This window comes from Aythya ferina (genome assembly GCF_964211825.1).
Source record: "Aythya ferina genome assembly, chromosome: 18".
Taxonomy (NCBI): domain Eukaryota; kingdom Metazoa; phylum Chordata; class Aves; order Anseriformes; family Anatidae; genus Aythya; species Aythya ferina.
Genome location: NC_140317.1, coordinates 5,537,918 through 5,565,512, shown reverse-complemented (window position 1 = coordinate 5,565,512; position 27,595 = coordinate 5,537,918). Strand labels below are relative to the sequence as shown.

Here is a 27,595-nt window from a genome sequence, read left to right as displayed (position 1 = left end):
GGGCAGGTGTTGGGAAAGCAGCTGGTCCTGCTCCTGCTGCCTGAGCCTGACCTCGGAGATCTGTGCTGACTGTTCTGTGCCTGCTCTGGGAGAGCAGCCTCGGGCCAGGAGTGCTGCCCAGCTCTCACCCGTGTGCTGAGCTGTGCCGTGAGGAGCTCAGTTCTGCTCTGCTGGCATAATGCTGATTGCCCTGGGCAAGCCAAAGAGCAGGTGCTTGTACCAGTGCTAGCCAAAAGCAGGGTGAGTAGGGCTGTGTCCATATCTATGTCAACACAGTGATTTAAAATGTTTTTTGGCTGCACTCATGATATTGTCTAATCCAGACAAGTCCCGTGTCTAGGCTGGGGGATGCTCTTCTGCTGAGTGCAGAGGAGAGGATGAGCAGCAGGGCACAGCCATCCTGCGGCTCCTGGGAGAGGCTGCAGGGCTGGGCAGGAGCAGCAGAACTTGTTGTTTTTACCTCAAGCCTGCCGGTAACCTGTCACGGGAGCTTGGTTGGCCAGGGGTTAGCCACTTCCCTCCTCTGCTGCAGGAGCTGTGGCAGCCTGCTCCTTCGTGCAAGCCCTGGGGGCTCTGCGTGTGCTTTCCCCGCTTTACACCTTGTGAGATGATTCGTTCCCAGCAGGTAAAAACTCCGAACAGAACAATAAGGAGCTCACAGATCTAGATCCAGGACAGCTGTGTGGGTATGGCACTTCACAAACACTTCGGGTTTCCTCCAAACCTCTCCTCTTTGGCAACTCGCAGGAGGCGGCAGCAGCAGGAGCCCTCTTGCGGCAAGTGCTGAGCGTGCCCGAGGTCGTGTACCGGTGGCTTGGGCGTGTGGGTAGAGAAGAGAAATCGAGTTAAATACATGCCTGTGCGTCCAGGAATCACCAGCTGAACAGATCTTCTGTTTCTAAAGCCCCACTGCTCTAGAGTAAGGCAGTAGCAGCAAACAAGCTGTGCTTGCGGAAAAGCAAACGCTGCTGAGGAATTGGCAGTGCACTTCAGGACTAGCTGGGAGAGGAGGTTTGAGGTGACCTTGCACAAGCAGAGTGGGAAGGGAGCAGCTAGGCTGCAGGATGCTTACCCAGGGCCCTGTGGATGGTTTTCTTAGCATAGTCAGTGCTGTTCTGGTTGTACTAATCAAAGATGCTGGGAAAGAGGGTGGTGAGAGCAGAGCTGGCCTGGGATGTGCAGGTTGACTCGTGACTTTGCCCATATGGAGAGCTCTGGGTTGTTTTTCAGGTGTGGTCTGGTGACAGGAGCTTGGTTCGAGCTAGAATTTGCTTAATAACCTGTCACCTGAGCACAGGGGGGAGTGCTCAGGGCTAAGGCAAATGCCCTGCAGGGGTTCAGAGAACATCAGCTGTGCAGCGTGACCCTGAGACCTCACAGCAGCCTCCCCCCTTCAGGTGTATGCACTTGGAAGTCTCTTGGCTGGGGGACACGAGCTCCCAGAGGGAAATGCTGGCCAAGCAGCATGGTTTGCTGTGCATCACCTGAGCCGTAACAAAGGCAGCCAGCCACAACCCCAGGCTGCTTTGGGGGCCAGCAGCCTGATCCGTGCACAGGTACCACCCCGTGTCTGGGGCAGGGATGTGCTGGAGCTGCCTGTGGGTCTGGAGACCTCAGGGCTGCTGCCTTTTCACAGGAAGCCCTCATTTCTCCCTTTCCATCATCTGCTGGGACAAACTCTTGCACATGGCCCCTTTTCCCCAGCTGGATTTCCTCTCCTGCTGGCTGATGACGGCTTCTCCACAAAATGGAGGCAACATCTGCATCCAGACTGGCATCTCTCCCCTCTGTTAGAAGAGTGGAATGAAAAGGACCGGCGTTAGGTAATGTCTGCTTGAAAAGCTGGGCCAGGACTTGTACCTGTTGCTGCAGGGACCTCTCCCTCTGACGGTAATTGGAACAATTAAAGCCCACCGTAACGAGGGTGAAATCGCTGGCCGGGGAATGTCGCATCAGGCAGCGGCAGCAAACAGCTGTTCCCCACTACATTTACTCTCTAAGTGGAAGTACAGCAGATGCAAACCAGCATTAAAATGGTATCATGGCTGTAAATACCGCTTCTAATTACTGCAGCAGGTAATGGCGGTCACAGCCATGCAGATCCCTCCCAAGGATGCTCTGCGGACAGGCAGGATGTACGGAGTCTTTAAAAAAACAGAGTTGTTGTTTTTCTTCCCCTGGAATGCAGCATATGTGGGCTTGCTCGCTTAGGGCAGCAGAGGAGAGGGTCACAGCCCTTCTGCCTGGCATGTCTTTGGCACATGGTGCTGAGAATAAACAAGGAGACGGGAACGGAGCATTAAATGCGGAGATCTGGGGATGGGGAGAGGTGGGTGGAGGAGGAATGAGAGTAGTGTGAGCAGGGAGGGAAAGAGGGGAGCAGAAGTGAGGAGATTACAAGAGACAGCACGAGTGATGGGGAGAGAAAATAGCACTGCAGTATCCTCAGCTGGCCCTGGTGTCATCCTGCTGGGACTGGGGCCGTGGAGCTGAGCTCAGGCCCAGCTTGGTCTGGGGTAAGGGGAAGGAGACGATGAGCCCTGGAGAGGAGACGGCAGCACAGACACAGCGAGGTCTGCACCAGCAGCCTGCCAGGTCTGAGCGATTGCTTACCTACCAGGGCACTGGTTGGAGACCCCTGCGTCCCTCTGGCAGGCTGGGCATGTTTTGTGGGCAAAATGCAGCTTATAAAGAGCTATTTGGAGCCTGAATATACTATGCAAGAGAAATTGTTTCCTTTTCCCTCATCCCACAAGTGCTTCTCCAACTTCCTTGCTCTGTCTGTTGATGGCTGCTGGCACTAACATGCAGGTGCTGAATGGAGGACTTTAAGGACAGCCAAACATTCTGTGAAGTGTGAAGGTTAGTGGAGGGTTTTACCTGTGCAGGGTTTGTTTTTTGGATGATGTTATGGATAATTTTGGAGGTGGTCAGCTCCTGGTCATGCTCTGGAGCCTGCTTGTCCACTCACCAGTCTGCAGCCCTTCATGCGAAGCTGAAGCAGCAGAAGGTGCTGTTGACCCCTAGGGGTGTGTGGGGAAGGGGGTGGCCTTTTGGCTGGCAGGGGACAGCAGGAGATAGGAGCCTGGGCTTGGCTGGGGCACGCAACGGGGTGTGCAAGGCTGCTGCAGCATGGTGGGGCCACCTGCAGGTACTGGGAGAGCTGCAACACAGACACAAACCCTCCTCTCCCCTCCCCTCCTGATCAAATTAGGAGGAGAGACCAACAGAAAGTGCATTAACTAATCAAACCCTGATTTCAAATTGATTATTGCAAATTGCTAACCATTATTCCACTAATGGCACTCATTTAAAAATAAAATAATAGGGGGGGAAAAAATAAAAAACACAGCCTCCTTCAGGCAGCGTGCCACCCTGTCCTTGCTGAGAGCTGTCTGAACCTCGTGGCCTTGGTTCAGGAACCTCAGCTCCTGACCTGGGTGCTGCAGGAGCAGCTCCGTGGCTTGGTGCTGCCACCAGGGCACGGGGCTGGTGGCCCAGGGGGGGCAGTGGCAGCCTTGCTGCGGGCACTGCTCCCTGCTGCCAGCAGGCATTTCCCCGGCTGGCTGCGGGCAGCAGCCCCGTGCACCTTCACAGCAGTTTCCCTGGCAACCAAGTCCTCCTGCCAGCAGGCTGCGATGGCAAAAAATAAAACAAGATGACACCGCGGAGCCTCAAAAAAAAAAAAAGGGAACCCAACAACCTGCCTCCCTCCACCCCGAGGGGTTGGTTCCCTTTTTCCCCGCTCCCGTGGTGTTTTTGCAGGGTGTCTGGGCGTGCTCTTGTGCAAGGAGGAGTGGGAAGTGATGTGCTTTGAAGGCTGCTGCCACAGACTGCTTGGCTGGGAGCTGGGGAATGGCTCCTGTGCCAGCTGGGAGCGTGGCACTGCCTGGCTGTTTGGACCCACGGCCATCTGACTGGGGCCGAGCAGCGTTCCCCTGCTGTCACAAACATGTGCCCATCACTTCTTGGGCTTCCCACGCTCCTGTTGTCGCTGCCATCCCCGTGGGGCTTCTGTGCTGCCTGCGACAGGGTCCTTGGGCCTGAGCCCTTCTCACCAAAGGCTTCAGATGAGGTCTGGTCTTCTGACAGAGCGTGGTAGCAGTGTGTTTCATGGAGTTGGATGCTCTTACTTTACAGGGGTGTAATTAGGAGCACTTCTAGGTGTGTAATCTGCATACTTGTGGGTTTTGGTGTGGAATTAACCCTACTACTGCCCATAACAGTAGGTCTCTAGGCCTCTTTTTTGGAGGCCAACAGTTGGTCTCGTTGGCTGGATCACGCACTCATCGTCCCCCTTTGTCTCTCTGCTCCTGCCTTGGTGCAGTATTTTCCTCCAACCGTTCTGGTACAAAATCCAGAGCAGGCATTTCCCGCAATGTATTTTTCTCCTGCTTTTTGACAGTTCTCCCAAGGACACGAGCTCCTGTAGGTTGTGGAAAGTAACTCTGGAGACTGGAAGTAGCTGATAGCAATGAACTAAATCAGTTAAAGGCTCCCCTTCTGAACAACGTGCAGCTGTTTTCTTTGACTGATGCTCAGAGCCTTCCTACTTCAAGCAATGCAGAGACAAAGCAGAGGCATTTTTTGGATTCATGTCATGGGTGATTAGTACTTCTCATTGATTTTCTTTTATTTAAAAAAATAACAAACACACAGGGACTAGAAAGCTTAGGTAGCACAGTAAAAAGCTCTGAAGTGAAATCTGTTGCTCTTTCAGAGCTGGACTCATGTGGACATGTGCAGTGATGCTTTTTAGAGGTCAATCCAAATAGTGTTGGGCAGTCTCGTGTTTCTCAGGCCATGATACCTTTTTTTAAGTGTACTAAGTATATTGATACGAAGGTCCATCTCTTAGTCTGATGACATGGACCAGCTCTAACCCCTTATCTGAACTGCTTTGGGCAATTCCTGCAGATTTTACAAGGTATCTTGCTCACGTACCTTGTTCCCCAGTGAAGCAAGCCCAGACTGCCCATGTGTTATGAATAGTCCATCTAACTACACCTTCACTGTGTGCAAAACCTCATTGCTCACTGCTGTGAGCGTTTCCTCGGAGGCAGTTGGCCTCCCACACTGAGCATTGCACTGGCAAGAGTAAAAGCCGTGGCTCTCCCTTCTCCATGCCTGGGGTGAAAGTTGAGACCTTCAGCTGCACGTGTGGAGTAAGCCTTGTGTTTGTCAGCTGTTTGCCAAGCAGGTTTGTCTGTTTAAAGCTGTGCTGCTAGATGTTGAAACACGCTTCTTCCAGCTTTTAGATGAAATTCACTCAACTGGTAGAGTTGTTTGGGAACAGAGCTCCTGGTTTCACTTGCTGCTGATGCCTCTGTTTATATCTAATCTGTTTCATTAAGCCAGGAGCTCATAACCACGAGTACTTGTGCCCATGTTGCTTGATATTCATGCTAACCCATTGGGGTTGACTGTAATCACCTGCTCTTTTGATTACCATAAACATTTGATAACCTGGCTGTTCCCAGCTGCTGGAGAGGTCTTATCGCTGCTCTCGGGGGAATTTGTTCCTCTGGCTCGGGAATACCCGCCTCCCGTGGAGGAGATAATTTCTATGGAGAGGCTTATCCTGTTTGTACAGGACAAGTCTTGGGACTATAGAGTTACCAGGTAGGTACTGTTTGTCTCTGTGCAAGCAAAGTATTTCTTAAACGGCGAATCCGCTGCTGCTGCCTTCAGCTGCGTATTTGGAGGCTCTGCCCCCTCCTTGCTTGGGGCCCGTTAGTGCTCACAGAGGCTTGAAGACCCCTCTCTCATTGCCCTCCTCAGGCAGGAAGGGAAAAAAGCATCCCTCCAGGGAAGATGAACGAGCTGGGTTGCTGATCCACCTCTAGTTAGACACGTCCAGAGTCTAATCCTGGCTTTGCAAAGACCAGGCCCTTCTCCCAGTCGTGTCCCATCAGTGCTGTCACCGTGTGTCGCACGGCTCGGGTGTGCTGCCTCCTCGAGATCGTTGGCCTTGTCAGAGAAAGAGCAAGAGGGCAGACTTGTGGCAAGCAGCCGCTCCTGGGGGAATGGCTAACGGGGTCATTGTCACTTGGTTTTCCTTTCTAGTATTTTTTTTTCCTTTTCCTTTCTTATGGCTGTAGACAGAAAGGGAGGAAAAAAAGAAGGAAAAGAGAAAAGATGTGGGTAGGCAATCTGAACTTACAAACTTCTCTGAATGAGAGGGGAAGCATAAATAATAGAGGGAACATTCAAAGTCCTGGTTTATTCGGCACACAGAAAACCAAACTCAGCTTCTCCATGTCACGCGTTACTTTTTCTGTTTTCCCTACCAGCTCTATTAGAGCCTCAATAATATACAGGAGTCTATTAAAGGTTTTCAAGATGAAGCCAAGTTTGGTCATTATCACTAAACGGCTCTTTGGTGGGCTGTATGAAAAGAGGGAATGGTCTCACTGTGGTTCTTAGTGGAAACATGCCCAAATCGCAAACCTGAGATTTCTGCTGGTCTCACATCAGGACTAGCAGATGCTGCTCAGGGTGGGGTTTTGACTCCATTGCTGGCTGCACTAACACCCCATTTCCAGGACTAGCTGTGCCCTAGGCACTGAGGAGCCAGCAGCTCTGGCTCCAGAGCCCTTTCTAGAGGCAACTCTTCCAGTTTCAGCTCTGCAGCCCCTCGGGGAGCTGGCGCTGTGGCTGCACTTGCTGCTCCTGTGGGGCTCTCCTGGGAGCCAGAGCCCAAAGCTTTCATCTGCACTGAAGTCAGTCTCTTTGTATTTTTTTTAAACCTGCACATCTCCCATGAACGCAGCATTTCTGGCAGTCTTTTGTCTCTAATGCCTTTCTTAGGACTCCGTGAAATACCTGAAGTGCCAACCCTTCCTTCACGCTGGGTGCTGCCAGCAGGACTCCTGGGTGGTGGTGGGGGGCTTACAGCAAAACCCCACTGATCCTTGGCTGCGTTCACATCCACAGCAGCATGACGCAGAGCCCATTTGTTTTCCTACTGCTAGAGGAGACCCCAAAGGAACGTGGGGGGCTGACTGACTCTCACAGGTTTTATAGAGTTGTACGAGTCCAGCTCCTATATCACTCTGCCCTTTAAGAAGACGAGGGAGGCAGATTTGGAGCTGAGAACGAGGTTTGTCCTGTGGGACAGCAGCAAAGCCAGCTCTGTCTCTTGGCAATGAACAGCAGAGGCAGTCAAGGAAGAGATTTGCTGGGATCTGGCAGTTTATACTGTCATTTTCCTTGGTCTATTGCCAAACAGATACAGTCTGTGCTTGGGGAAAACAAGGCGATGAGTCAGTCTTCTCTGCTCAGGTTGTTACAGGCACCTCTTGCAGGCTCTCATTTGGGCTCTGCTCAGTGAATTCGAGCTCTCGGTTCCCAGCTGTCCTGCTGTTCTGGGTACGACAGGTCGTTAGCCTTAGGGTCTGGCCATCTTTATGCAGCCAAAGCAAGTCCAGTCCATTAGAGGTTTAGTGGAAGTGAGAAATTAAAATCTCCCTCAGCCAGCCTCTGGGACAGCTGCCCAGCTTTGAGGCAAAGGCAGACAAATTCCTCACGGTGGAGGCTTTTGGTCTCAAAATGGATTTGACATTGGATCAGTGGCAGAGGAACGCTGTGCCTGCAAGGCTCGTGCCACGCTCAGCTCCTTGTACAAGGAGGATGGGGGCTGAGCTGGGCAGGATCTCCTCTGCAGGGCCGTTTGCTGGCCCAGCTGCAGCTCCACGGCTCAGCCACCCAACACGCAGACGGCTTTGGCCTCGTGAGCAGCTGGGGTCTCTGCAGAGCACTGGGCTGCAATCAGGTAACGTGGCAGCTGGCCCTGCTCGGGGCCTCCCTGCATTGTTGCTGCACATTTTCCCTTTTTTTTTTTTTAGGAAAAAGGCTGAGAGGGGTAAAATCCAGGAGGGATTTCCTCAGGATTTTTGTGCGAGGTTATCTGCATCCGAAGCTGCCCCAGACCCAGCATCCCAGCACAGGCACCTCACCGTGCTCAGCCCACGCTGGATGCAGACGTTGCTCTTTGGATCATCACCGTGATGGGCTCTAAGGGGCCAGGCTCGTGTTGTGGAAGGGGACGATGCCCCGACATGCACCAAAAGCTGCCACGGTGTCTTTGATACAGCCAAGAAGGAAGTGCAGTATTTTTTTAATGCTGTGTTACATTTTAATGGCAAGCAGCTGGTCGGATGTATAACCTGGACCTGCGAGGACACTGCCTGCCTGTCCTTACGAGAAGCTCACTGAGTAAAAACCCAAATACCCTGTAAAGGTGAGGAGGGGGTAGGTCTGTGCTCGCTGCCCATGGGCTGCTGCAGCAGTGTGTGCCTGCACCGCTTGGCTTCGTGTGTGCAGAAGTGCTGCTCCATCATAAACAAGGGAGTCAAATGCAAGGCTTAGTCTGTGTGGAAATTTCCTTGTCTTTTTAATCTATCATTCATCAAGTTTTGATGAATGCCTTGTGAGCCAGAGAATTGCTCTTCTCTATCACAGCTCTGAGTTGCCAGCCTGCTGAAAAAATGTACCCGTGTCTTTTCAGAGAGTGGCATGCTTTCTTTGAGACTTCTTGTATATACTGTTGTGGTTGCTTGTGGATGGAGATGGGAAATTATCTCATAGTGAATAATTAATAATAAAAACTGCATTTCTCTGTTCCCAGCAGAGAACTGGAAAGTTTGTCTTGCATATAGAGTTGCAAATAGCAAATCCAGTGGAGTTAAAAAATTATTCCGAGCTTAGTTTCTCCTAAAATGCAGGTCTGAATGCAAATTGTTCTAATTACCTAGGTGGCTTGTAATCAGTTCTGCCCTGGCAGGGCTGAAAGTGGCTAGCTCCATGTCATACTCACGAAAATACTGCCTTGAACGCGTCTTTATAACCAGACAAAAGAATTCTCCTCAAAGGCATGCTCATTTCCAAAGCTAATTTCAATGCTAAACCTGCAAGATATTAAGATATTTTTAGGTGTTTTGCTCCTGTTTGGAAGCTAGTGCTGTTTAACTCTGTAACTACCTGTTTATTTGGCTGAATTAAACACTGCTGCATTCGTTAGCATTTACAAGAGCTTAGTAATACAATCAGGCACTAATGCATTCATTTTCTACTTGACTGCTCATTCATTGAGATGTTAGTACATAGGAAGAATATGATCAGGGTGACTGTGGGATGAACTAATCAATTCATAATGAATAATCTGAAAATACAGATGTCTGAGGGAGACGTCTTCAGCACGGAGCGAGCCCGGCAGGCCTGGAGGAGGCCCCAGCAAGGTGGGGTGCTGAGCTCGGTGCTGAGGTGCCTCCACCTCACTTCCACTTGGGCAGAGCTTACCAGGAGCTGGTTCAAAAGCTGTGAATTGAGTACCTCTGGAGCTGCCTTCCCCCACACAGAAGCCCTGGTGACCTTTGCTAAAGCTGTGGAGATCTTTATCTGTGAGAGATGGTGGGAGGAGAGCTGCTGGGGGTTCCTCGTGACAGTCCCTCCTTGCTGCTTGCCTTTCCTCATCCCAGCCTCTGCCAGGGTTTTGTGGTCATCTTTTCTGGTTCTCAGCAGCCTCTCAGTGGTTTCATTTTAACTGCTCTCTTGGGAGTTAATTGTTGCAGATGGTCCTGCATAATCCTTCTGATGGCAAATAGGAAACTGAGCCGAGGTGCGGACCGAGGGCTGGAATCCCTTTTAGGTCAGAGCAGGCTTCAGAGGTGCAGAAGACACTGGTACAGTGACCCGAGCAGGTGTGCCACGGCTGTCTCCAATGAGAACAGTGATTTTGAAAACCACTTTGTTTGCTGCAGGCACAGCTCCAGCTATCTGATAGGGCTGTGGCAACGGGGGCAATGCTCGGTTCCTTCATCGCCGTGTTTCAGCAGAAAGTGTGCCACCCCGTCAGGGCTGGGCTATTTCCTGAGGGTTATTGCATGTGTGCTACGTCTGACAAAGCAGTCCCTGCCGCTGTTCCCCGTGGTGCTCCTGGAGCCCAGCTGCCCCCTGTCAGACCCTGGGAAGGGGGTGAGCAAGCACTGCTGTACAGTAGCACAAATCACGTCCGTGTAGACCGGCAAAGCTCAGACGTCCCCTCCTCAGCCAGCCTTGCTGATACTGCTGGTGTGTGCTTGCTTACACTTGGGCAAGGACATGCTTTTTCTCTTTTTCCTTTTGGCACCTCTTTGGTTCCTACAGATGAGAATGTCGTCTTGATTGCTTTGATTAGCAGGTGTGAGTGGAACCATTTCATTTCTCGAGCCTGAATTTCTTGGGTAAAAGTGAAATCAGGGCTGCTGCCTGACACCTCCTGTTCCCTGAACCCAGGAGCAGTGCACCCCAATCTGTTGGCCTGGTCCCAGAGAAGGGATGTGGCAGTGTGACACCTTCTGCCTTTGTTTCAAAACAAAACAAGATTCACTCTGGGAAGGGTTCTTACGGTGTCCAGGAGCACTTCAGTGATCCCATCGTGTGCAATGATTCCTGCTGGTGCAGATTGCCGTGGGTGATAGGGTGATGAATGTCGTTGAGATTAACCTCAAAGCAGTGTGTGTGTGTACATAACCATCTGAGATCTACCCTGCCCCTCTCAGTGCTGTGTACGTTTCAACCCCATCAGCCCCACTTTGCTTTTCCAGAGGGCTGTGGCAGGGACTGCAAGGAAAAAGGAGCTGCGTCTGCCTGCCCATCTCATGCTTCCTTCTTGTAAAAACTGCAGTCTTGCAAATAAATTCCTAGCAGTCTTCAGTCAGAGCAGGTGACTGGCAGGAGGGCACCTGTCCTGCAGAGGACACTTGTCCTGCTCAAGGGGGAGACTTCAGAGAGATTTAGGAGGACAGGGGAGGTTCAACCTGAGCAGCACGTGCCTGCACACCTCTCCCTGTGGGGGATTTTTTTCTTCCCCCTTCTTTCACCACCCGGCATTCTTTATTGTCTCTCGCAGGTAGATCACTCATTGCTATAAATTTTCTTATCTCCAGTGCTTTTCCAATTACGGATAACAACAGGAAAGCAGTCATTGGTTTCTAAAAGGTCATCAAGATATAGGGCCCGGTTGGGAAGGGGATGACTTATGGAGTTAGCTTGTGTAAATCTGGGGAAGTTTTATGCACAAGTCAGGCACGAAATGTAAGTGAGATTCATAGAAGACAAATTTACACTGGCTTCAGTTAGTAGAAATCAAAACAGTTATGAAAATTTCCCCTTCTCTCTACGCCTGTGTGTGCAAAGAAAAAGACTGAACTGTGTTCTCCCAGCGCCTGTGGGGCTGGGGAAGGGCTGCCCGGGGCCGTGGGCTGCCCTCTTAGTCCAGAGGACATTTAGGGGGTGAGGTATAAACACGAGCTGCTCCCACCACCTGCTTTGCTGGTCCTCCAGAGGTGACCTCCTCCACGAGGGCAGCTCGGTCTTGGCTGCGTGCTGTTTGTCACCACGGTTCTGTGCCCCCAGCTGTGGGGCTGTGAGCGGAGGAGACATGTGGCTCCCTGGTGGTGGTACAGGCTGCAGCTCCATCCAGGGGGGCTCTTGGCCTTACTGTGTGCTAGAAGGGTCCCTCGGGCTCTGTAGGGTCCCTCGGGCTCTGTAGGATCGCTGTCACTGATGTCTGTGCAGCAGGGAGGTTTGGGGACTGCTTCCCCATGCACGGCCTTTGTGAGCACGTGCCCCCATCACAGGGCAGGGCCTGCCCCCGCCCAGAGCCACACAGCCCCTCGGATGAGGAGGGAAGGTGCTCTCCAGCCTTGTGTCCTGGCCTCTCCCACTGCAGCTCTGGTCACCCAGCTCCCCTACTGCTTCCCTGTGCTGCTGAAGGTAAGCTAAGAGGTTCACCTGGCTGCCCAAATTACTGACACCACCTGCACGTGGTGGGTTTCCATCCTGCAGTCCCTTTTAGGCACACAGCTGAGGCACTGAAGTGATGTTCGTCATCAGGTCAGCAACTGGAGTGTCAGAGGGGAGGGAGGAAGAGGAATATCTGCCCCAAAATGAGCTACTCCACCTGGAGACCTGGAGGTGCTCTTACTGTTAGCCAGGGAGGGGGACCTGGGTGGCTGCTGGCCCACCAGTGCCAAGCCACGGGGGGGAATTTGGGCAGCGGGGATGAGGTGGCAGGACTTGGGCCTTGGCCTTGCTGAGCACCAGCAGCTGGAGGGAAGCCCTGGGAGCCAAACCCTGGCTCCATGGAGCAGGGCACAGCCCCACACAGCATCCCCCACGGTGAGAGCTGCAGGCCGGGTGGCATCCAGCCACGGCAGCTGGGGTGGAGACAGGGCAGAAGCTTTGGCTCGCAAGGCAGGGCTGTTCTCCAGATGCTCTGTTGTCCTCTTTCGGAAAAAAGGAATAACAAAAACGCTGTGTAGATCCAATTTCCAATATCCTTGACATGGCAAATGGCTGGGAGCACACCAAGGAGCCAGGGACGTGGGCGTTTCTGACCAAGCTGCCTCTCTGCACCTGAGCACAATGTATGGCACGGGGCATTGCCCCCTGAACCTGCTCCAAAGCCCAATTCAGATGGTACAGAGGCGTCTGGCAGCAGGAAGTGTTGGGAGCTGCCATGAGCTCCTTAACCTTCGGACTAATGCACGAAGTCACTTCTGTCACAGCTGCCTGAACAATACATTTGCCAATTAAGTTAATTCGATCAAATCCCTTGTATCCAGCAGAAAGGGCAGAGCAAATCCAGGTGAGGGAGAGAGAGCAGAGCCAAACTTCTCCTCTATGTCACATGCAGGCAGAACAAAGGGCGTGCATGTGTGTATAAATATTTATGGATAATTGCACTGTGCAGCCACAGCATAATTGACGAGTTGAAGTCCAGTTCCTGGGACGTGCCCTCCCTACCTGCAGCACAACAGGGCGACTTGGGGAGCCTGCAGCTTCTGCACTCAGGGCTTCAGTGTTTTCACTGAGGACTAGTTAAAATGCTTCATTTCTAATCTTGGTAAACTGATTTTCTTTCTCTGCCCTTCTGTGCACAGTGCTGGGTTTGTTCAAGCCCTGCAGAAAGCGTGCCTTGGCGTGGAGATACTGTTGGGTTTCTTGACATAAATGCAGCTCCAGGTTTTCCCCACTTACCTAAAGCTGTTGTGAGAGTAGATTGCTGCCACAAAAGCGTCTGCTGTAATGAGATGACACGTAGCTTTCCTGATGAATGACAGGATCTCCTCCAACCTTGTCTAGGAAGCCACGTGCTTTGGACACAGCCTGTGACACTTTGCATTATCACCCAGATAACTGCAGCACACCCCAAATCCTGGAAAATGGGTAAATTTAGTGGTTCTTGGTTGAAATGCAGAACGTGATGAACCAGGCTCCTCTCCCTAGACCGGTTCTGCCCCACAGATGAGGGCACGATCCAGCCTGACAGCAGGAAGGGTCACTCAGGGGCTGCCCAGCGGCTGACGCAGCAGTGATTAAGTTGTGCTTTGCTAGGTTTTGTTGCGTTGTGTTGCAATTTGGCTTGCTGCCCATCTGTCTTGCCATTTTAAATACACCCGTAGTCTTGTGGAGGTCATGGTCAAATCCAAGAGAACCCAGATCATGTAAATTATCCTCCTCACCCCCCAGTCTCTCAAGAGATTGTAAGAGTGCTTGTAGCTGGAGCATCCCCTCCCTGACACGGGCGCTTATATAAAGTCTGGACCTGGTAATAGCTTTCCCATCTGGGAAGGAGGTAAGAGAAAAATTCCCTTTGTCAGTTCTTTTTTTTTTTTTCCTTAAGCTTTTCTTCCTCCCTCTTTAATTCGCCCTGTTGGCAGGACAAAGAATGGCAACGGCGTCGCTGTGCTGCTTTCCAGATTGACACCGAGTGAATGCGGCCGCTCGTAATCACTGCCTGCAAGCATTTATCACTTCCCCAGATTACAACGTGGGGAGCAGGTGTCTGACCTGCGATGACAAAAACATGGAGTGGTGCTAGGGAAGAAGGAAATAGATAAGATGTCATTTTTCAGCACAATTTTTCTCTCTTTAATGTTCCCCTAGATTATGGGAAACAATCATGGGATGTGGAGCACTGATGCTTTATGGTGTCAGTAGGGTTTAAGGTTTTAGGTGCAAAAAAAAAAAGTGATGTTGGATCTTGTATATTATGGAGTATTTATAGGACACACTAACTTTTTAAAATTTATTTACTTGAGGCGAGGAAGATAAATGGGATTCTGTGTCCAAGTACTTGTATCCAGAGGAAATTAAAAGGAGCGCCTCTTGAACTTGGCCTCCACTTAGGACAGAAAAATGACACAGAAATGACCCTTTGTAGATTAAAGAGCTGCTCACGCCTCAAAGGAGGTGGTAGAAATTGGTTATAAAAAAATAAAAATCTTCCTTTCGCATATTACATGTTTTCTGCTTCTCTTCAACTCTACATTTTTCCTACTAAAAGTACCACAAAAAAAAAAAAAACATCCCCCAACTTTTCTGTGGCACCTTCTACCCTTCCCTTAAACACTCCTCTGTGACCTGTGACTGCTGCTTCAAAGCTGACTTCAGTTTTTGATCACTGAACGTATCTCAAGACGGATGCTGAAAGTGGTTTTGACTTTCCTGAGCTCTGCAGCTTGGGGTTTAAAACCTCATCTCTCATCTTAATAATAGTAATTTTGCTCTGAGCTGCTTTCATGCTTTCCATCTGAGTAGCTGGCAAATGTCCTGCACATTTTAAGCATCACAATGTCCTAGGATCAGAGTGCAAACCCCCAAAACTCAGCTCCAGTTCTTAAACATTGCCCAAATCAGAGCTACTCATGTCTGAAAGCTCCTTGGAGATCTGTTGTTGCTGTGTACAGGTGGGGAAGGAGGAGCTGAGTGGTCAGGGGATCTTACTGAGGATCCCACACTGACCAGGCCCTATGAGAGCAACTCAACCCTACACCTCTGGGTTCTCTGCTCTGCCTTCCAGTCAGTGCTTCACCGGTTAAAGCAGCAGCCAACCACCTAGATTCCTATCTTAAATGTTTTGAGTGATGAAAAAACATGATAGCAGCTGGGAAGGGTTCTCTCCACAGCCTAGCACCTGAGCAGGTCATTGCTGTGAAAGCTTTAAGAGCTGGCAGCATCTCCTGCACTGAGAGGCAAGAAACGTGTGGGTATCGCAGGCTCCTGGGCAGGAGGAGCTGGTTCTCGAGCAGCCTGGCTGCTGTGGGCTGCTGGAGGTGCTGAGAGGAAGGCAGTCCTTGTGGTGTGTCCAGATGCACGAGAGTTGGTTCCAGAGTCCTTGGGAGAGTTGTGGCTTTGGTGCTGCTTTTGAGTTAATGCCCAAAAGGCTTCTGTGAGGAGTGATTTCCTCCCGCTGGGTGCTTTGGTTGGTGGGTGCTCGGTAACGCCAGGCAAGATTTGGAACGGGAGGCTGCACGCTGATCCCTCTCTTCTTGTGAAATGGAAACAGACTGGATTTTCCTTCCCTTCCTTCCCTGCAGATTTCCAAGCAGTGCACCCGTTGCACGTCCTGTCCCTTGCTCTGACAGCTGCGGGCTGCTAGGCCAGTGCCAGGATCCCTGGTGCAGAACGAGCCCAGTCCTTGCCAGCCCTGCTCCAGGCATCCTTTCTGTGCCAGGGAATAACCCACAGGGAAGGCAGCTTGTAACTGGGGTAACTGGGGGATGGAGGAGCAGCGTCTCGGAGATGCCAGCGCTGCGAGCTTTCCCCGAGCAGTGTGCAAGGGTGCAAAGAATCCAGTGCACCTCTGTGAGCAAGGAGAGGACGGGGACAGAAACCCTGCTGTGCAGGGGCTGTCTCTGCACGCACCCAGAGACTTTGCTACGAGCAGAAGCACGGTGAGAGCATCAGCACAGCCCGTCTGGAGGCAGCTGCTCCTTGTGCTGTGTTGCACTTTGGTGCCACAAGGTGATCTCTGCGCCTTCCGAGCAGCCTCCGGAGCAGATCTCCGTGTCCTTGAAGGTCAGCCCATCAGAAGTGACAAGGGGAAAAGAATTTCGAAGCACGCCTCCTTTCGTCCTTGTCGGGGTGTTCTCTGATGCTAGGGGAGGCTTTTCATGTTGTTCTACCAAAACTAAATAAAAACAAAGATAAAATTTTGGGGATGGCGGTAATGATGTTAAGGACTTTGCTTGTCTCTGTCTGTAACAGCCTTCTGGCTAGTAATCTGAACGGAAATAATAATTTGAAAGGGAAGATAATTAAATTAAACAGGCAACCAAACTGGAGGAATGAGACTTCTGATGAAGGAGGGTGGCTGGGGAAAAAGTAGAGGAGGTGGCAGAGGAAAGCAGCACATCTCTTTAAATTGTCAATCTCTCAGGGCAAGGTTGCTGCAGACATAATGAGTGTCCTAGTGAATTATCTCCCACTTTTATTGTCTGTTGCTACCACGGAAAGATGGGGAGGTGGGGAAACTAACTTTTTTTTTTTTTTTTTGAATTTGGACAGACTTAAAGAAGTGGCATCAAATTTGAAGGGCACCCAATCAATCTGTTGTCCTAGCTGCATGAAATTGTATTTCCCTGCCACTTCATATCTTATTTGCAGCAGCTGGGCTGTAAGTCATTGGTGATAACATTCTTTATTATGCAGCCGTGTTTATGAACTGTGCCTGGAAAGAGATGATAGAAATATGCAGCAATATGCAAAGGGGGGGATGCTGGGGGGAGGGGGAATAAATGCTAGTTGCTAGGGCAACCGTGGGGCTATTTTGGGCATCAAATTTTACAGATGATGAAAAGCATTTTCATGTGATGGTTGGTCTCTCCGGGAAGAGAAGGGGAGAGAGGGCACACAATAAACCAAGAAGATAATATTCAAGAAGGCAGGCATTTAATTTTTTGTATCTGGATACGTGTATAGTTTTAGCTGTATGGAAAACGTATGAAACGCCAAGTAGTTAGTGCCTCCTGGAGAAGGAGAGGGGTGTAACTAAATGGGAAATGGCCCGGTAGTAATTTGGGGGCCTTTCCTACACTGCTTGGCAAAGTCTAAATCTGACCGGTGCTCTCCGAAAGCGTTGTGTGAGCCGTGCTGGTGTCTGCAGCTACCCCTGCTTGCCCACGGGCTGTCTCACCACAGGCATCTGACTGCTTTTTCCCCAAAAGGCTTCTCCACCCACATCACGGCAGCAACTGAGCCAATTAACTCACAGCCCCTTCTGCCACAGGTTAAAAAACCAACAAATTATTGAAGACCGCTCTTGACTCCTTCAAGGATCAGGTGATACCCATGCTTGACACCCATTAAAATGCTAAGATTGATTTAAAAAAAAAAAAAAAAAAAAGGGGAATTGGTCTCAGGTCACTGCCCTCAGGCAGAGATCACCAGCATGGAGCATTTGGGGTGCTCCTGCCGTGCCACCGCGCAGAGATGGAGGGGCTGGGACCCCCATGTGAGCAGGAGCTCCCGGTGAGGAAGATGATGAGGAGGAAGATGATGATGGGGAGCCTGGACCTCGCTGCCTGGGGCTTTGCAATGCTTTGGGCTGAAGGGAGTAGCAAAGAGTCATCAGGGCTGAGGGTGCTTGTACAAACGGAGCACAGGTTTCCCCTTTTTTGCCCTGGAGGAGTGGGTCAGGAGGTGCAGTCACCTCGATTAGCACAAGCTGGGACCTGGTGTATCTGCCCCTGCTGATAGGCCCTTGGTGGCAATGCAAAGGGCAGCCCCAGGTTGGGTGCCCACCTGCACCTGTGGGCATTTGGCACCAGCAGAAGGGGCAGGAGGTGGGGGATGCTCCAGCGCCTGGGGAGCACCAGCAAGGTAAGAGCTTGTCCAGGCCTCTCAGCCTCTGACTTCCCCGGGGGTAAAGCTTGCTTATTTTCTGGACTAGTTCTGTTGTGGTGATGCTTTTCTTAATTTGATTTTGCTGGAGCTGCCTAGGCTCTGAAAGAGAACGAGCTTATGGGCGTCGTTTGCAGCCCCTGGATGATGGCTGCTGCTCGAGCCATTCTTAAAATCCTCGGGACTCTGAATATATCGGCACATTAAGCTGGTTAAAGTAAACAGCGCCTGGTTTTGGCATGAAATCTATTTCAAATACAATATAATGTGACTCCCTTATTGCTCTAAAGTTGTGTTTTTAATTAAGTAGTTAGCGGTGGCGGTGAGATTCTTCTCGAATAATTAAATCAAGGTAGTTTAGTGAGTAATTGTAAAGCGAATTGCTAAGACCATAAGGCTGCTGGTGAGACAGCCTGTTTTCTCTCCGAAAATTAATCTAAGTGATGTGTGTTGCTAAGAAAGTAGTAGCACACTTTGCTGGATAATGGCCATTTGTCTTGGTGCGCTTTGATTTTCCAGCTGCATCTTCCCACCTCCACCTTCCCGTCCTTCAGTTGTCTTTCCCAGACACGAGCCCTTCTGCTCAGCACGTTCTCCAGCCCTTACCCTGTTGTCTTTGGTAGCTCAGCACAGAAGGCTGAGAAGGGAGCCTGCAGGAGTTTAGTTATTAAATAACATCGGCACGACCCGATGTGATGGGTTCCTGTGTGTGTGGGGCCGAGATTTTGAGTCTGGATTTCTCAGCTTCTGGCCAAGCCGGGGCTGAGCCAGCCCTGCCTGTGTCTTACACCCCAGCATCTAATCCAGGGCTGTTGTTTGTGTGCCAAGCTGCTATTTAAGTAGCTCAATTGGCATGTAGTAATTCTCTCGCTGCTGCGGATTCCAAATAAAGGCAGGCAGCAGATTATCTGCTGTCCTGTTACATTTCCTTTGCCAGGAGAGCAAAGGGAAATCCTCCCCACAGCCCCTGCATGCGCGTGGGTGCCTCCCCCTGTGGTTTGTGCAGCCTGTCTGCAGCGTCCTGGCCGTCCACGTGCACGATAAAAGGAAACAGCAGATTTCTATGTCGTTAGTGCCAGGCTTGTTGTTTTTGAGAGCCCGCCTCGTGTTCTCTTAGGAGCTCTCCTTGCTGTGCCTGAGGAACGCGTCCAACAAACACGACAAGTTTTAGGGAAGTTAGGCTGGCTCCAGACCACGCCTGGGGATGTTTTCAAAGGCAAAATGAAAAATTAAGTGAGGAAAGCCTGACCACCCTCCTGGAAACATCCTCAGCAGCCACGCGATAGCTCACAGCTGAGGTTTTGTTAGGGTGTTTGTTCCCTAACCGCAAAGTCCACCAGGGCTGATGGGGACGCTGATACCTTGTGGATTTACTTCAGTGAAGTGGGATTTTTGTAAAGTGCCTCAATAATTTAGGTGTGCAGCCTTAGTGAAACGCGTTCGGGTACCTTTGGAAATCCCGTTCATGACTCTCCGTTATGCTTTATGAGCCTGCAGCCCTCGGTGGGGACGTTATTTCATGCTCTAGGTAACAGTGGAAAACTCCGTGGTTTTTAGCACCGGCCTGGCTCTCTACCAGGAGAACAATTGACAGGGATGATGTTGTTAGGGCGGCCTCAATTCCCTACACCTTTTCCTTTTCTGAAGGAGGTGAGGCTGCAGAACTGCAGAGTGTTCTCAGCCATCATCAGCCAGCCAAGTTTTGATGAAATGTTAGAACTTGACAGTTTTTCTTTTACTTTAAAAAAAAAAAGTCCCTATTTCCCTCTTCTTACCACAGAAGGTAGCAGATATCTCAATGTTTTCAGGTGTTTGTGTTTGTGGTTTTTTTTAAAGGCAATATTTTTTCACATATTAGGCTTTATGTTTGGGTTTCCAATAGCTTTGTCCACCAAGAGTTTGTCTCTCATCACTGGTTCAGGTGTACAATGAGAAACTGGAGATTTTCATTTCATTTCTGGTCCCTCCTGCACTTGAACCAGCAGAAACACTGAGCACAAAGCTGAAGCCATCTTTCTGTGTGCTGTGTGGTGCAGCCCCTGTTGTATTTTACATGGGTGTAAAACATGAGAATAACACCAATTCAGTTTTATTATTTTTTATTTTTCAGGACATGGAAGCTTCTGGCGGTGAATTTAAATCCAAAGACAGTCGAGATCTCAGTGACAGACAGGTCAGTGCCTCTGTATTTTTTTTCTTAATCAAAAAGTTTGTTGTGATTCTTCATGCTGACTGCGTCGATGTCTTGTGAGTTGCAGAAGAAAGATAAGTGCTCTGCTTTGCAAAAATTAGTCTTTGCCATTGCTGGGTGGGGGTGATGTTGCTGACAGCAGTCCTAAACACAGAACCCAGGCTCAGATTTACTTGGAGCTCGGGTTCAGGATTGCCACAAGCTCTCTGTGTACCTGTTTGGTGAGAGATGCAAGGACAGATACATGCTCGTTGGTTTGTGTGCAGCTCAGGGTGTAAATCTTGCCTATGGACCTGAAGATCTGTGCTCGTCCAGATCTTGCCTGGTCACATAGATGTCCCTGCTTCCTTTTTATAAGGGAACAAAGAAGAGGTGTTTCATGAAACTCTGTGTGGTCTGTGGATTCCTTCTGGAGGAGGCCAAGTATTTAAAAACAAACAAAACCCTCTTGCAAATATTTGTTTAAATGTTCCGCTTTTACTGTTTATATTCCATTTGCATGTGGGATGTGGAAAGATGCATTTTAATCCAAACAGTGTAAATGAGAATAGGAAAGAAATTGCATTTTCACGTGCCGGTTTCTATCAGACCCCTTCCACGTTGGGTTCAGTTTACATACGTGTGTATTGTTGATACATTTCTATATGTGTGTGCATATACAAAATCTATGCGTGTGCCATTTAGAAACGTGTTTTGCAGTAACCTAAATGGTGGTCCCAAATCTGCCAGCTCTCCAGCCTGACTCTCGGTTCCTGCCCTTGGCAGGAGCTGTGTGGTTACCCCTTAGCAGATGCTCTTAGTGGTTGGTGCCAGAACCTTCAGGAGTCCCTTGAAGTTTAGGAATACTTCACAGACTTGATGTTAGATGAAGTAGAAAAATCAAACAAAGCTTCTAAAGGCCATCCGTAAGCAACTGTAGCATAGCCAGAGCAGCTGGTATTCCCTACAGCAATAAGGTGTTTAAAAAGAAAAGGCAGCAAACACAAGAAATTATTACTGGAATGAGGACTGCCCCAGAGGTGGCTTTTTTAATTTATTTATTTTTGAAGTGCTCAGATAATGTTCACTGCACTCTGGTTATCTGACCCCTATAGCTGGCGGCTCAAGCCAGGTATAGAATTGTAGAACCATGAAAGTCGGGAAAGCCCTCCGGGATCACCTGGTCCAACTATCATCCACTGAACCACGTCCCCAAGCACCATGTCCAACCTTTCCTTGAACACCCCCAGGGACAGTGATGCCACCACCTCCCTGGGCAACCCGTCCCAATGCCTGACCGCTCTTTCTGAGGAGAAATGACTCCTCATTGCCACCCTGAATCTCCCCAGCACAATTTGAGGCCATTCCCTCTTGTCCTACAAGGGTAGGTGACCCCTCCACCATTCCTTGCTCTTCCTATCTGGGATCAAGTCAAAACCTGTTGACTGAGCTGAAGACTGCTGGTGTAGCTCTTGTCTGTGGGAAGAGTTGAGGTGCATTGGTGCTGCTAAAAAACTGTTTTATTACTGGGCTTGGATAGAGAAATGGTTTCGGCTGTGTCCTGTGCTGATAAGGTCCTATAGGAGATGTTGGGATCTGATGGAAAAGCACCACAATCCTACCATTTGCAGCGTAACCCACATCTGCAGCTTTCTGGGGGGGATGTGACCCTCTGCTGTCTGTCAATCCCAATTCCCTGGAGCTGCAGCCCCCCAGTGACCCCAGGAGATGGGAGGGACGCCACGATGCTCCCAGCACAGCCTCGCTCCCTGCCGGAGCAGCCTTTCCCCTCCAGGCAATTCAGAATTCCCTCTCCGAGGCTGACTCCCCTCTTCAGATGTGCTGTACAATGTCTCTCCACTGGATACCCACTGAATGCCTAATTTTTAACCACTCTGTCTGTCAGATCCACAAAAGCTGTTACTGGAGGTGTTTGCATAAAAGAGCTCCACTATAGGTATCTGAGAGCAGCTGGCGATGCTCTAGACAGTATCCAGCAGCGCTGATCCAGGCAGGATGCTTTAGTCTCCCTGGCTTAATGGTTATGTGCATTTTCTTAATGTACCCTCCCCCTCAATTGCCTCCTAAATTAGCATTCAGGATGTGTCCAGCCCTGGAAAGAAAAGAAGTTTGGAGCCTCTTCCTTTCAGACGAGGCGAGGTTCGGTGTTACTGGAAATAAAGCAGGGATCTGAGACGGGTTGGGGCAGAGGGTGCTGGGCTGGGCTCAGCCTCGCCTCTGGGCAGAAGTGATGCTGTGGTGGTTTTTGTTTTTTTTCTGGTCTGATGGGGGTCCCCAGGGTGGTGTAAGCAGCTGGGTGCTGCTTGGGCTCTGCAGGGTGTGTGCTGCTCGGGCTCTGCTGGGCATCTCTGGCAGTTTCCTGGCTGCGTGAGTGTTTAAAATGCTGAATGATTTCTTCATCAAGCCTCTCTGCATAATTAATGACTGTGCTATGAAAGTGCAGCACTTGTAGGATTTGATTGGTTTTGTAGTTGTTTTTTTTCCTTAATGTCTTTTTTCTTCCTTTTGTCCTCCACCTCTCCTGCCCTTCGTCAATGCTGCGCTTTTAAATATGAAATTGGTTTGGGTTTAGGTTAAGGAAAACGCGGAACAAACGAGTAAAAGTCCCTTAGGAGACGGTCACTGGGCCGTGGAGCCCTGACGTGCAGCTGAGATCCTTGGCTCCCCTCACCCCGTGCTCTGCTCTGCTTCCTTGGGCTGCTGGCCAGGAGCACTTGTGGCTCGTGTTAAACACAGAAGTGGTCCTGAAGAACTCGTGCTTGAAGTCTCAGGTATTTAGGGCTGTTTGTGCCCTCAGGAGCGGCGTTTCCCTGGGAATGGGAGCGTGTGCTCGGTGCCCTGAGTTGCCTTGCTGCGGTGGTAACCAGAGGGTTCAAGACGAGACGTGGTAATGGAGGTGGTGAAAAATGCTGAAGGGTGATGTGCCTTAACGAGGACAGATGCACGAGGAGGCAGGTGCTGTTCTGCTGCTGCGGCTCACAGGAAACCAACCACAGAAGTAGATTTAGTGCGTGCAGGGCTCGTGGTGCGCTCAGAGGCGCAAATATCTGATTCCAAAGTTGATATAATCAAAGAGTGAGAGGAGATTGGATGTGAGAGGTTAAGTTGCTGTAAATTAAAGCAGCTCTGCTGAACTCATTGCAGTTGTCCAGGGTGTTTGCAAATGTAACCGAGAGGACTCGGCTCTGTCTCTCCAGCTGATGGTTGGCTAGAAAATGTCTTTTTTTCCAGTAAGTAAAAGTGAGCAGGGCAACTTTGTCTTTGAATCACAGGATACTTTGTGCTCAGGTCTTTCTGCGTGTACTGTGAGCCAGACAGACCTGTTGTCCTCTTACAAGCTGCAAATTACGCAGGCAAATGTAATTACCCATTCCCTTTGTTATTAGTGTGCAGCGAGGAAGCTTCAAGCTATCGGCCCTTTCTTGGTATTTCAAAGCTTCCTTGCAAGATGCATCCTTGATATTGAACACAATGAGATGTCCTTTTTTTTTTAAATTCAATTAAACATTTGCCTACTGTGACTCTTTATTCACTGCAAATTGTCTCTGTAAATAATCTTCATCAAAAGTCAGAACCAATCCCCATTAGTTGTTTAGATTAATTAATGAGTCCCCCTGGAGCCACCCAAATGAATTCAATTTAAACGTCAACAACTTGGCTATGGAGTTTCCCAGGTTGGCATTAAGACAATATTAAACCTGCAATAAGTCACATTTAAAATGTTAATTCAAAGAAGCTCTCCATTTAGAGCATTTAATTAAATCCTTAAATAAACTGCATGGGCTCAATACCAGATGGTTCTGCATTTTCATTGCAGCAGAGAGCCTTGAAGTCATTGAGGGAAGTAATATTGGAGGCATGGTGAAGATAACCAGGATATATAGTGTAATAAAATCTAATCTTGTTTCCAGCAGGGAGATTCAGTGTATGTACACAACCTAGGCTAAAATTGTAAGTTAATTACATTAACCCCAGTGTACTCTGGTATCTGAGCAGCCAGAGATGAAATTAGTCTTTTTCCTATCATAAGATTCTTTTCAACTTCACTATATTAATTTTTAGCCAAATACTTACTCATAAGGAAAATTGAAGTTAATGTAACCAAAGACAAAGTAATGCAGTCTTAATATTCTGAAGGGATTACGGAGGGCCGTGAAAATACACTTTGCAAATGTCACTCACTTTGAATGGATTTGTGGTGGGAAGGTGGGGGAAAAGAATTACAGCTGTGAGCCACGCCGTGCTGGGGCTTAATGAAAGTCGTGATTTAAGAAACTGGGGCCTGAGGAAAATAAGTAAATAAAAGATCCGGACCTCTGTCTGGGGCCCCGGGGCCTGGAGGAGGCTTGGTGAGTTGCCCACTCTATCAGGTGGCAGAGGCATAGGAGCTGTGAAATGGGGCTGTGCTGGAGGGAAGGATCCAAACCTTGGTGTTGTTGCAGGAAATGTCCCTTTGGCATCACGAGCTTCGTGCTGGCTGCCTGCTGACAGTTCCTGCAGTAAGCTGAGACTACGATCCTTCACCTCTCTAGCTAAAAACTTGGAATGCCGTTGGGAAGATGGGGCTTTTTCCCTCAGCTGTGTTTGTTTAAAAGTTAAAATGATGCTCAGAGTCCTTGGGTACAAGGTGCTGGTGGTTCAGAAGATGTTTGTCGGTTCCTGTCCTGCCTCTGTCTGTCCCCTAAATGCCTGCTGCTTTCCACGTGCCTTGAGTGCCTCCTCTCTGGTGCTTGCTGTAAGCTCCTCCAGCAGCCTCTCACCGTGAGACCAACACCTTGAGTCTTAACTGAAAATCACAAGAAAATACAGCTCGTGTTTTACAGCTCGTGGGGAGGGAGCAGACATTATTCATGTGGCTCGGTGAGAGGAACAACTTTGTTATCTTAATATTCCAGAAAGCGTAATTCAGTTTCCAAAAAAATACGGGTTTCTTTCTGTTGGGTGATGAAGTGCAGCAGGGATGGGAGTCGCAGGTGGAGGTGCAGGTTTGCTCTGCTCGGGTTTTGCCTGCAGGAGGACCTGAGCCCTATCTGTGGGCACAAACTTTGCACGTCCTATTGCACGAGGGCATCGAGCTGGTGACGGCCGCTCTGCGTCTGCTCGTGCTGCTTGCCCAGTGCTGGGGTCAAAAGGACCCCAAAGGGCTGTGTTTCCTCGGAGGGGCTTTGGGATTCTTCTTGTGGCTGCCCTTTCTCTCCTCACCCCATCCCGCAGCGTTTGGGGGGGGCTTTCCCTGTGCCCCCGGTCCCTTCCTGTTGTTGCAGCATGGCCAGGATGCGGTCGCTTCTGCACGGCGGCTGCTTCCCAGGGGCCTCGTGCTGAGCGATTTGTGGTGTGCTGGGGGAGGGAAGACCCAAGTCTTGTCACTTTGGTAACTGCGAGCTCCTCAGCTGCCCCGAAACTGGAGCAGAGGCTGAAATAACCCTTCTGGTGTGGATCCTGCTCACCGCCTGCAGAGCACCGCTGTGCATGCGGTGTGCCTCTGGCAGGGACGGGAGGAGCTTGCACAGCTTCCCCTCTCCTGCTTAGAGAAGCCCCGGTTGAAACGCTCTGGAAATCCCCTGAATCTGGACCCATGTGAAAAATAACTCCGGTTTAAACAGCCCGGTGAATTCACAGTCGTCAAAACTGAGAGCTTCTCCACCAAGGGAGGCATCAGAATGTGTTGGAGAACTTTACCTGTTCTTTTGCCTTCTCAGGTGGCTTTTGTCTAGTGGTCACCTGCATGCCCAAGAAGGCTGGAAGCACTCAGGGTTCGGCTGCTTTCTGTCCTCAGGGTATCTTGGTGGTCAGCACTGAGCATCTGTGAGGAGCTCCGTACAGCCTGGTGGCTGGGGAGCCTTACAGGGATCAGGCTGGGAGGTGGAAGAGAAATGCAGAAGTCCTATTTCAGCAGGCACTGCCAGCAGAGTCGGCCACGGCCCTGCTTGCTGAGCTGCAGATGTTGCTCGCCTTTCATGCTCGTGCAGCGCTGCAGTTCCCAGCCCAGGTAACTCCCTGCCCATGGAGGACTCGCACTGGGTTGTCCCCCGAGGCTTAGGTGTTGTGCCATCATCCATGAACTGAGAATACCCGCTGTGAGTTTCTCTGCTACGTCGCCCCAGGTTGCACCCACAGGAGCTCCCGCTGCATCGCTGAGGTGTGAGCAGGCTGAGGTGTGAGCAGGCTCCTCTCTGTGCTGCTCCCCGGGCATCTGATTAAGTCCCATCGGAGACAGAGGGTGCCAGGCTCACCCTGCTGCTTCTGCTCCCGCTTCTGATGTGGTCCTTGTGCCTGTAACAGCTCGTAGCATCGTGATTCAACATGAGGAGGGCGTTCAGAGCAGTGTGAACATGCTGGTGCCTTGTTAGCATGGGGATGGGGAGGTGCTGGGAAGGCTCCTGGAGCCCTCTCCCTTCCTTCAGGGGTGATGGACTGGCAGGAGGACAGGGCATGGGCTGTGTTTGGTTGCAGGGTTGGTCACTGGGCTGACTGCCTGATTTCATCCTGTTGATTAATGAGGATTCATTTGATAATGTTCGGCAGCTCTGCAGGTATTAAAGATGACAGCTTGGTGTCTCTGGGTGCCTGTAGCACCGGTGTGCACCCTGCCCTTCTCGCTCGCCGTGCTGCTTGCTGCGTGTTGCCGTGTATCCTGTGGCTGCTGCTCTGCTGTCTGCGGCTTGATTGAGTTAGCTGGTGCTGTGGGGATGCAAAACCAATGAGGAGAAAAACAACAACCCCAGAATGATGCTTCCAGTACCGAGTGAGCTGTTTCCCTGGCAACACCAAGTTCTCGTTGATGTGACTGCTCTGGCACTGCCCTTCTCACCCCGAGGTACCCGCTCCGAGCTGCAGGGACACCTCGTGCTGCCCGGGGGCGATGGGGGCACCAGCACAGCCCTGGGCTGGGAAGCAAAAGGACGAGGAACACCGGTGTAGCTGTTCATGGCTTCTTATTTTATCTCCTTCTTCTGAGTCCATCTCTGCCCAGTTTCCTCTTTCCTCCTCACCAGATCTGGCATTTTGAGCCTCCTCTCCTCCACGTTTCTGCCTCTTCATCTCTGCCACAGGAGGATTGTGTGAACGCGTGGCAAAATGTTGTGCCAGCATGCTGGAAGAGGCACTGCAAATGCCACTCCGTGCTGGCTTAAGTCCTAAAGAGCTGGCAAGCTCTTCATTTCCTAACACCATTTTAAAGTGTCAAAGCTGTGTAGAAGCTCATCCAGCCATGGAGTCTCGATGGCAGGGCTCCGACTAACAAGTTGCTGTGCCTTTTACAGCTCTGCGTGACCTCTGCATCGGCAGCCCCTTCCCTCGGTGCCTGCATGGCCGCAGCCAGCGCAGGCATGCGGGGAGGTTTCTGGAGCTGCCCTTAGCTGGTATTTATCTGCAGTTTTCTCTGTTTGACTCCAGCAATTATGTTTGTCCTTTCCTCTGCCTGTCTCCTCTTAGTTCTGCTGCTCCCCTCTCTTTATGAAGAGGTAGGGCAGCTTATATTTAAAGCCTCTTTTATTTCTCTAGGGCTCGCTGGGCAGGGATTTACGAGTGTCTTAATTCCGCAGAGCGTGGGGCAGGGGCGAGCTCGCTCACCTCTTGGTGGTCAAAATAGCTCCCATTATTTGGATGTGTTCTTAAAATCTTCCCAGCTACTGGTATTTAGGACGTTGTCTGTAGGTTTTAAGCTTTAACCATGCGATAGGAACAACGGCTTGCCTGCAGCGTAGTACCCGAGCTCCCAGGTACGGAGGGCTC

At 50.4% G+C, this 27,595-nt stretch overlaps 1 protein-coding gene and 1 long non-coding RNA gene across 3 annotated transcripts in view; both read left to right on the top strand.

The window, feature by feature from the left end:
• The window catches only part of TNRC6C (trinucleotide repeat containing adaptor 6C), a 283,773-nt gene that overhangs the window by 14,619 nt on the left and 241,559 nt on the right, over window positions 1-27,595 (top strand). The window contains exons 1-2 of one of the 2 annotated variants that reach the window (XM_084492529.1): window positions 17,527-17,649; window positions 19,781-19,843. In XM_084492529.1, coding sequence (XP_084348655.1) covers window positions 17,620-17,649; window positions 19,781-19,843 — 93 coding nt within the window. In that variant the 5' untranslated portion in view covers window positions 17,527-17,619. Of the gene's footprint in view, window positions 1-17,526; window positions 17,650-19,780; window positions 19,844-27,595 lie in introns of those variants that run through there. The other variant, XM_084492530.1, reaches the window with a different exon arrangement.
• On the top strand, window positions 15,036-15,998 carry LOC311420690. Its single transcript, XR_014684484.1, has 2 exons — window positions 15,036-15,254; window positions 15,366-15,998. It is a non-coding gene; the product is annotated as an uncharacterized lncRNA (long non-coding RNA).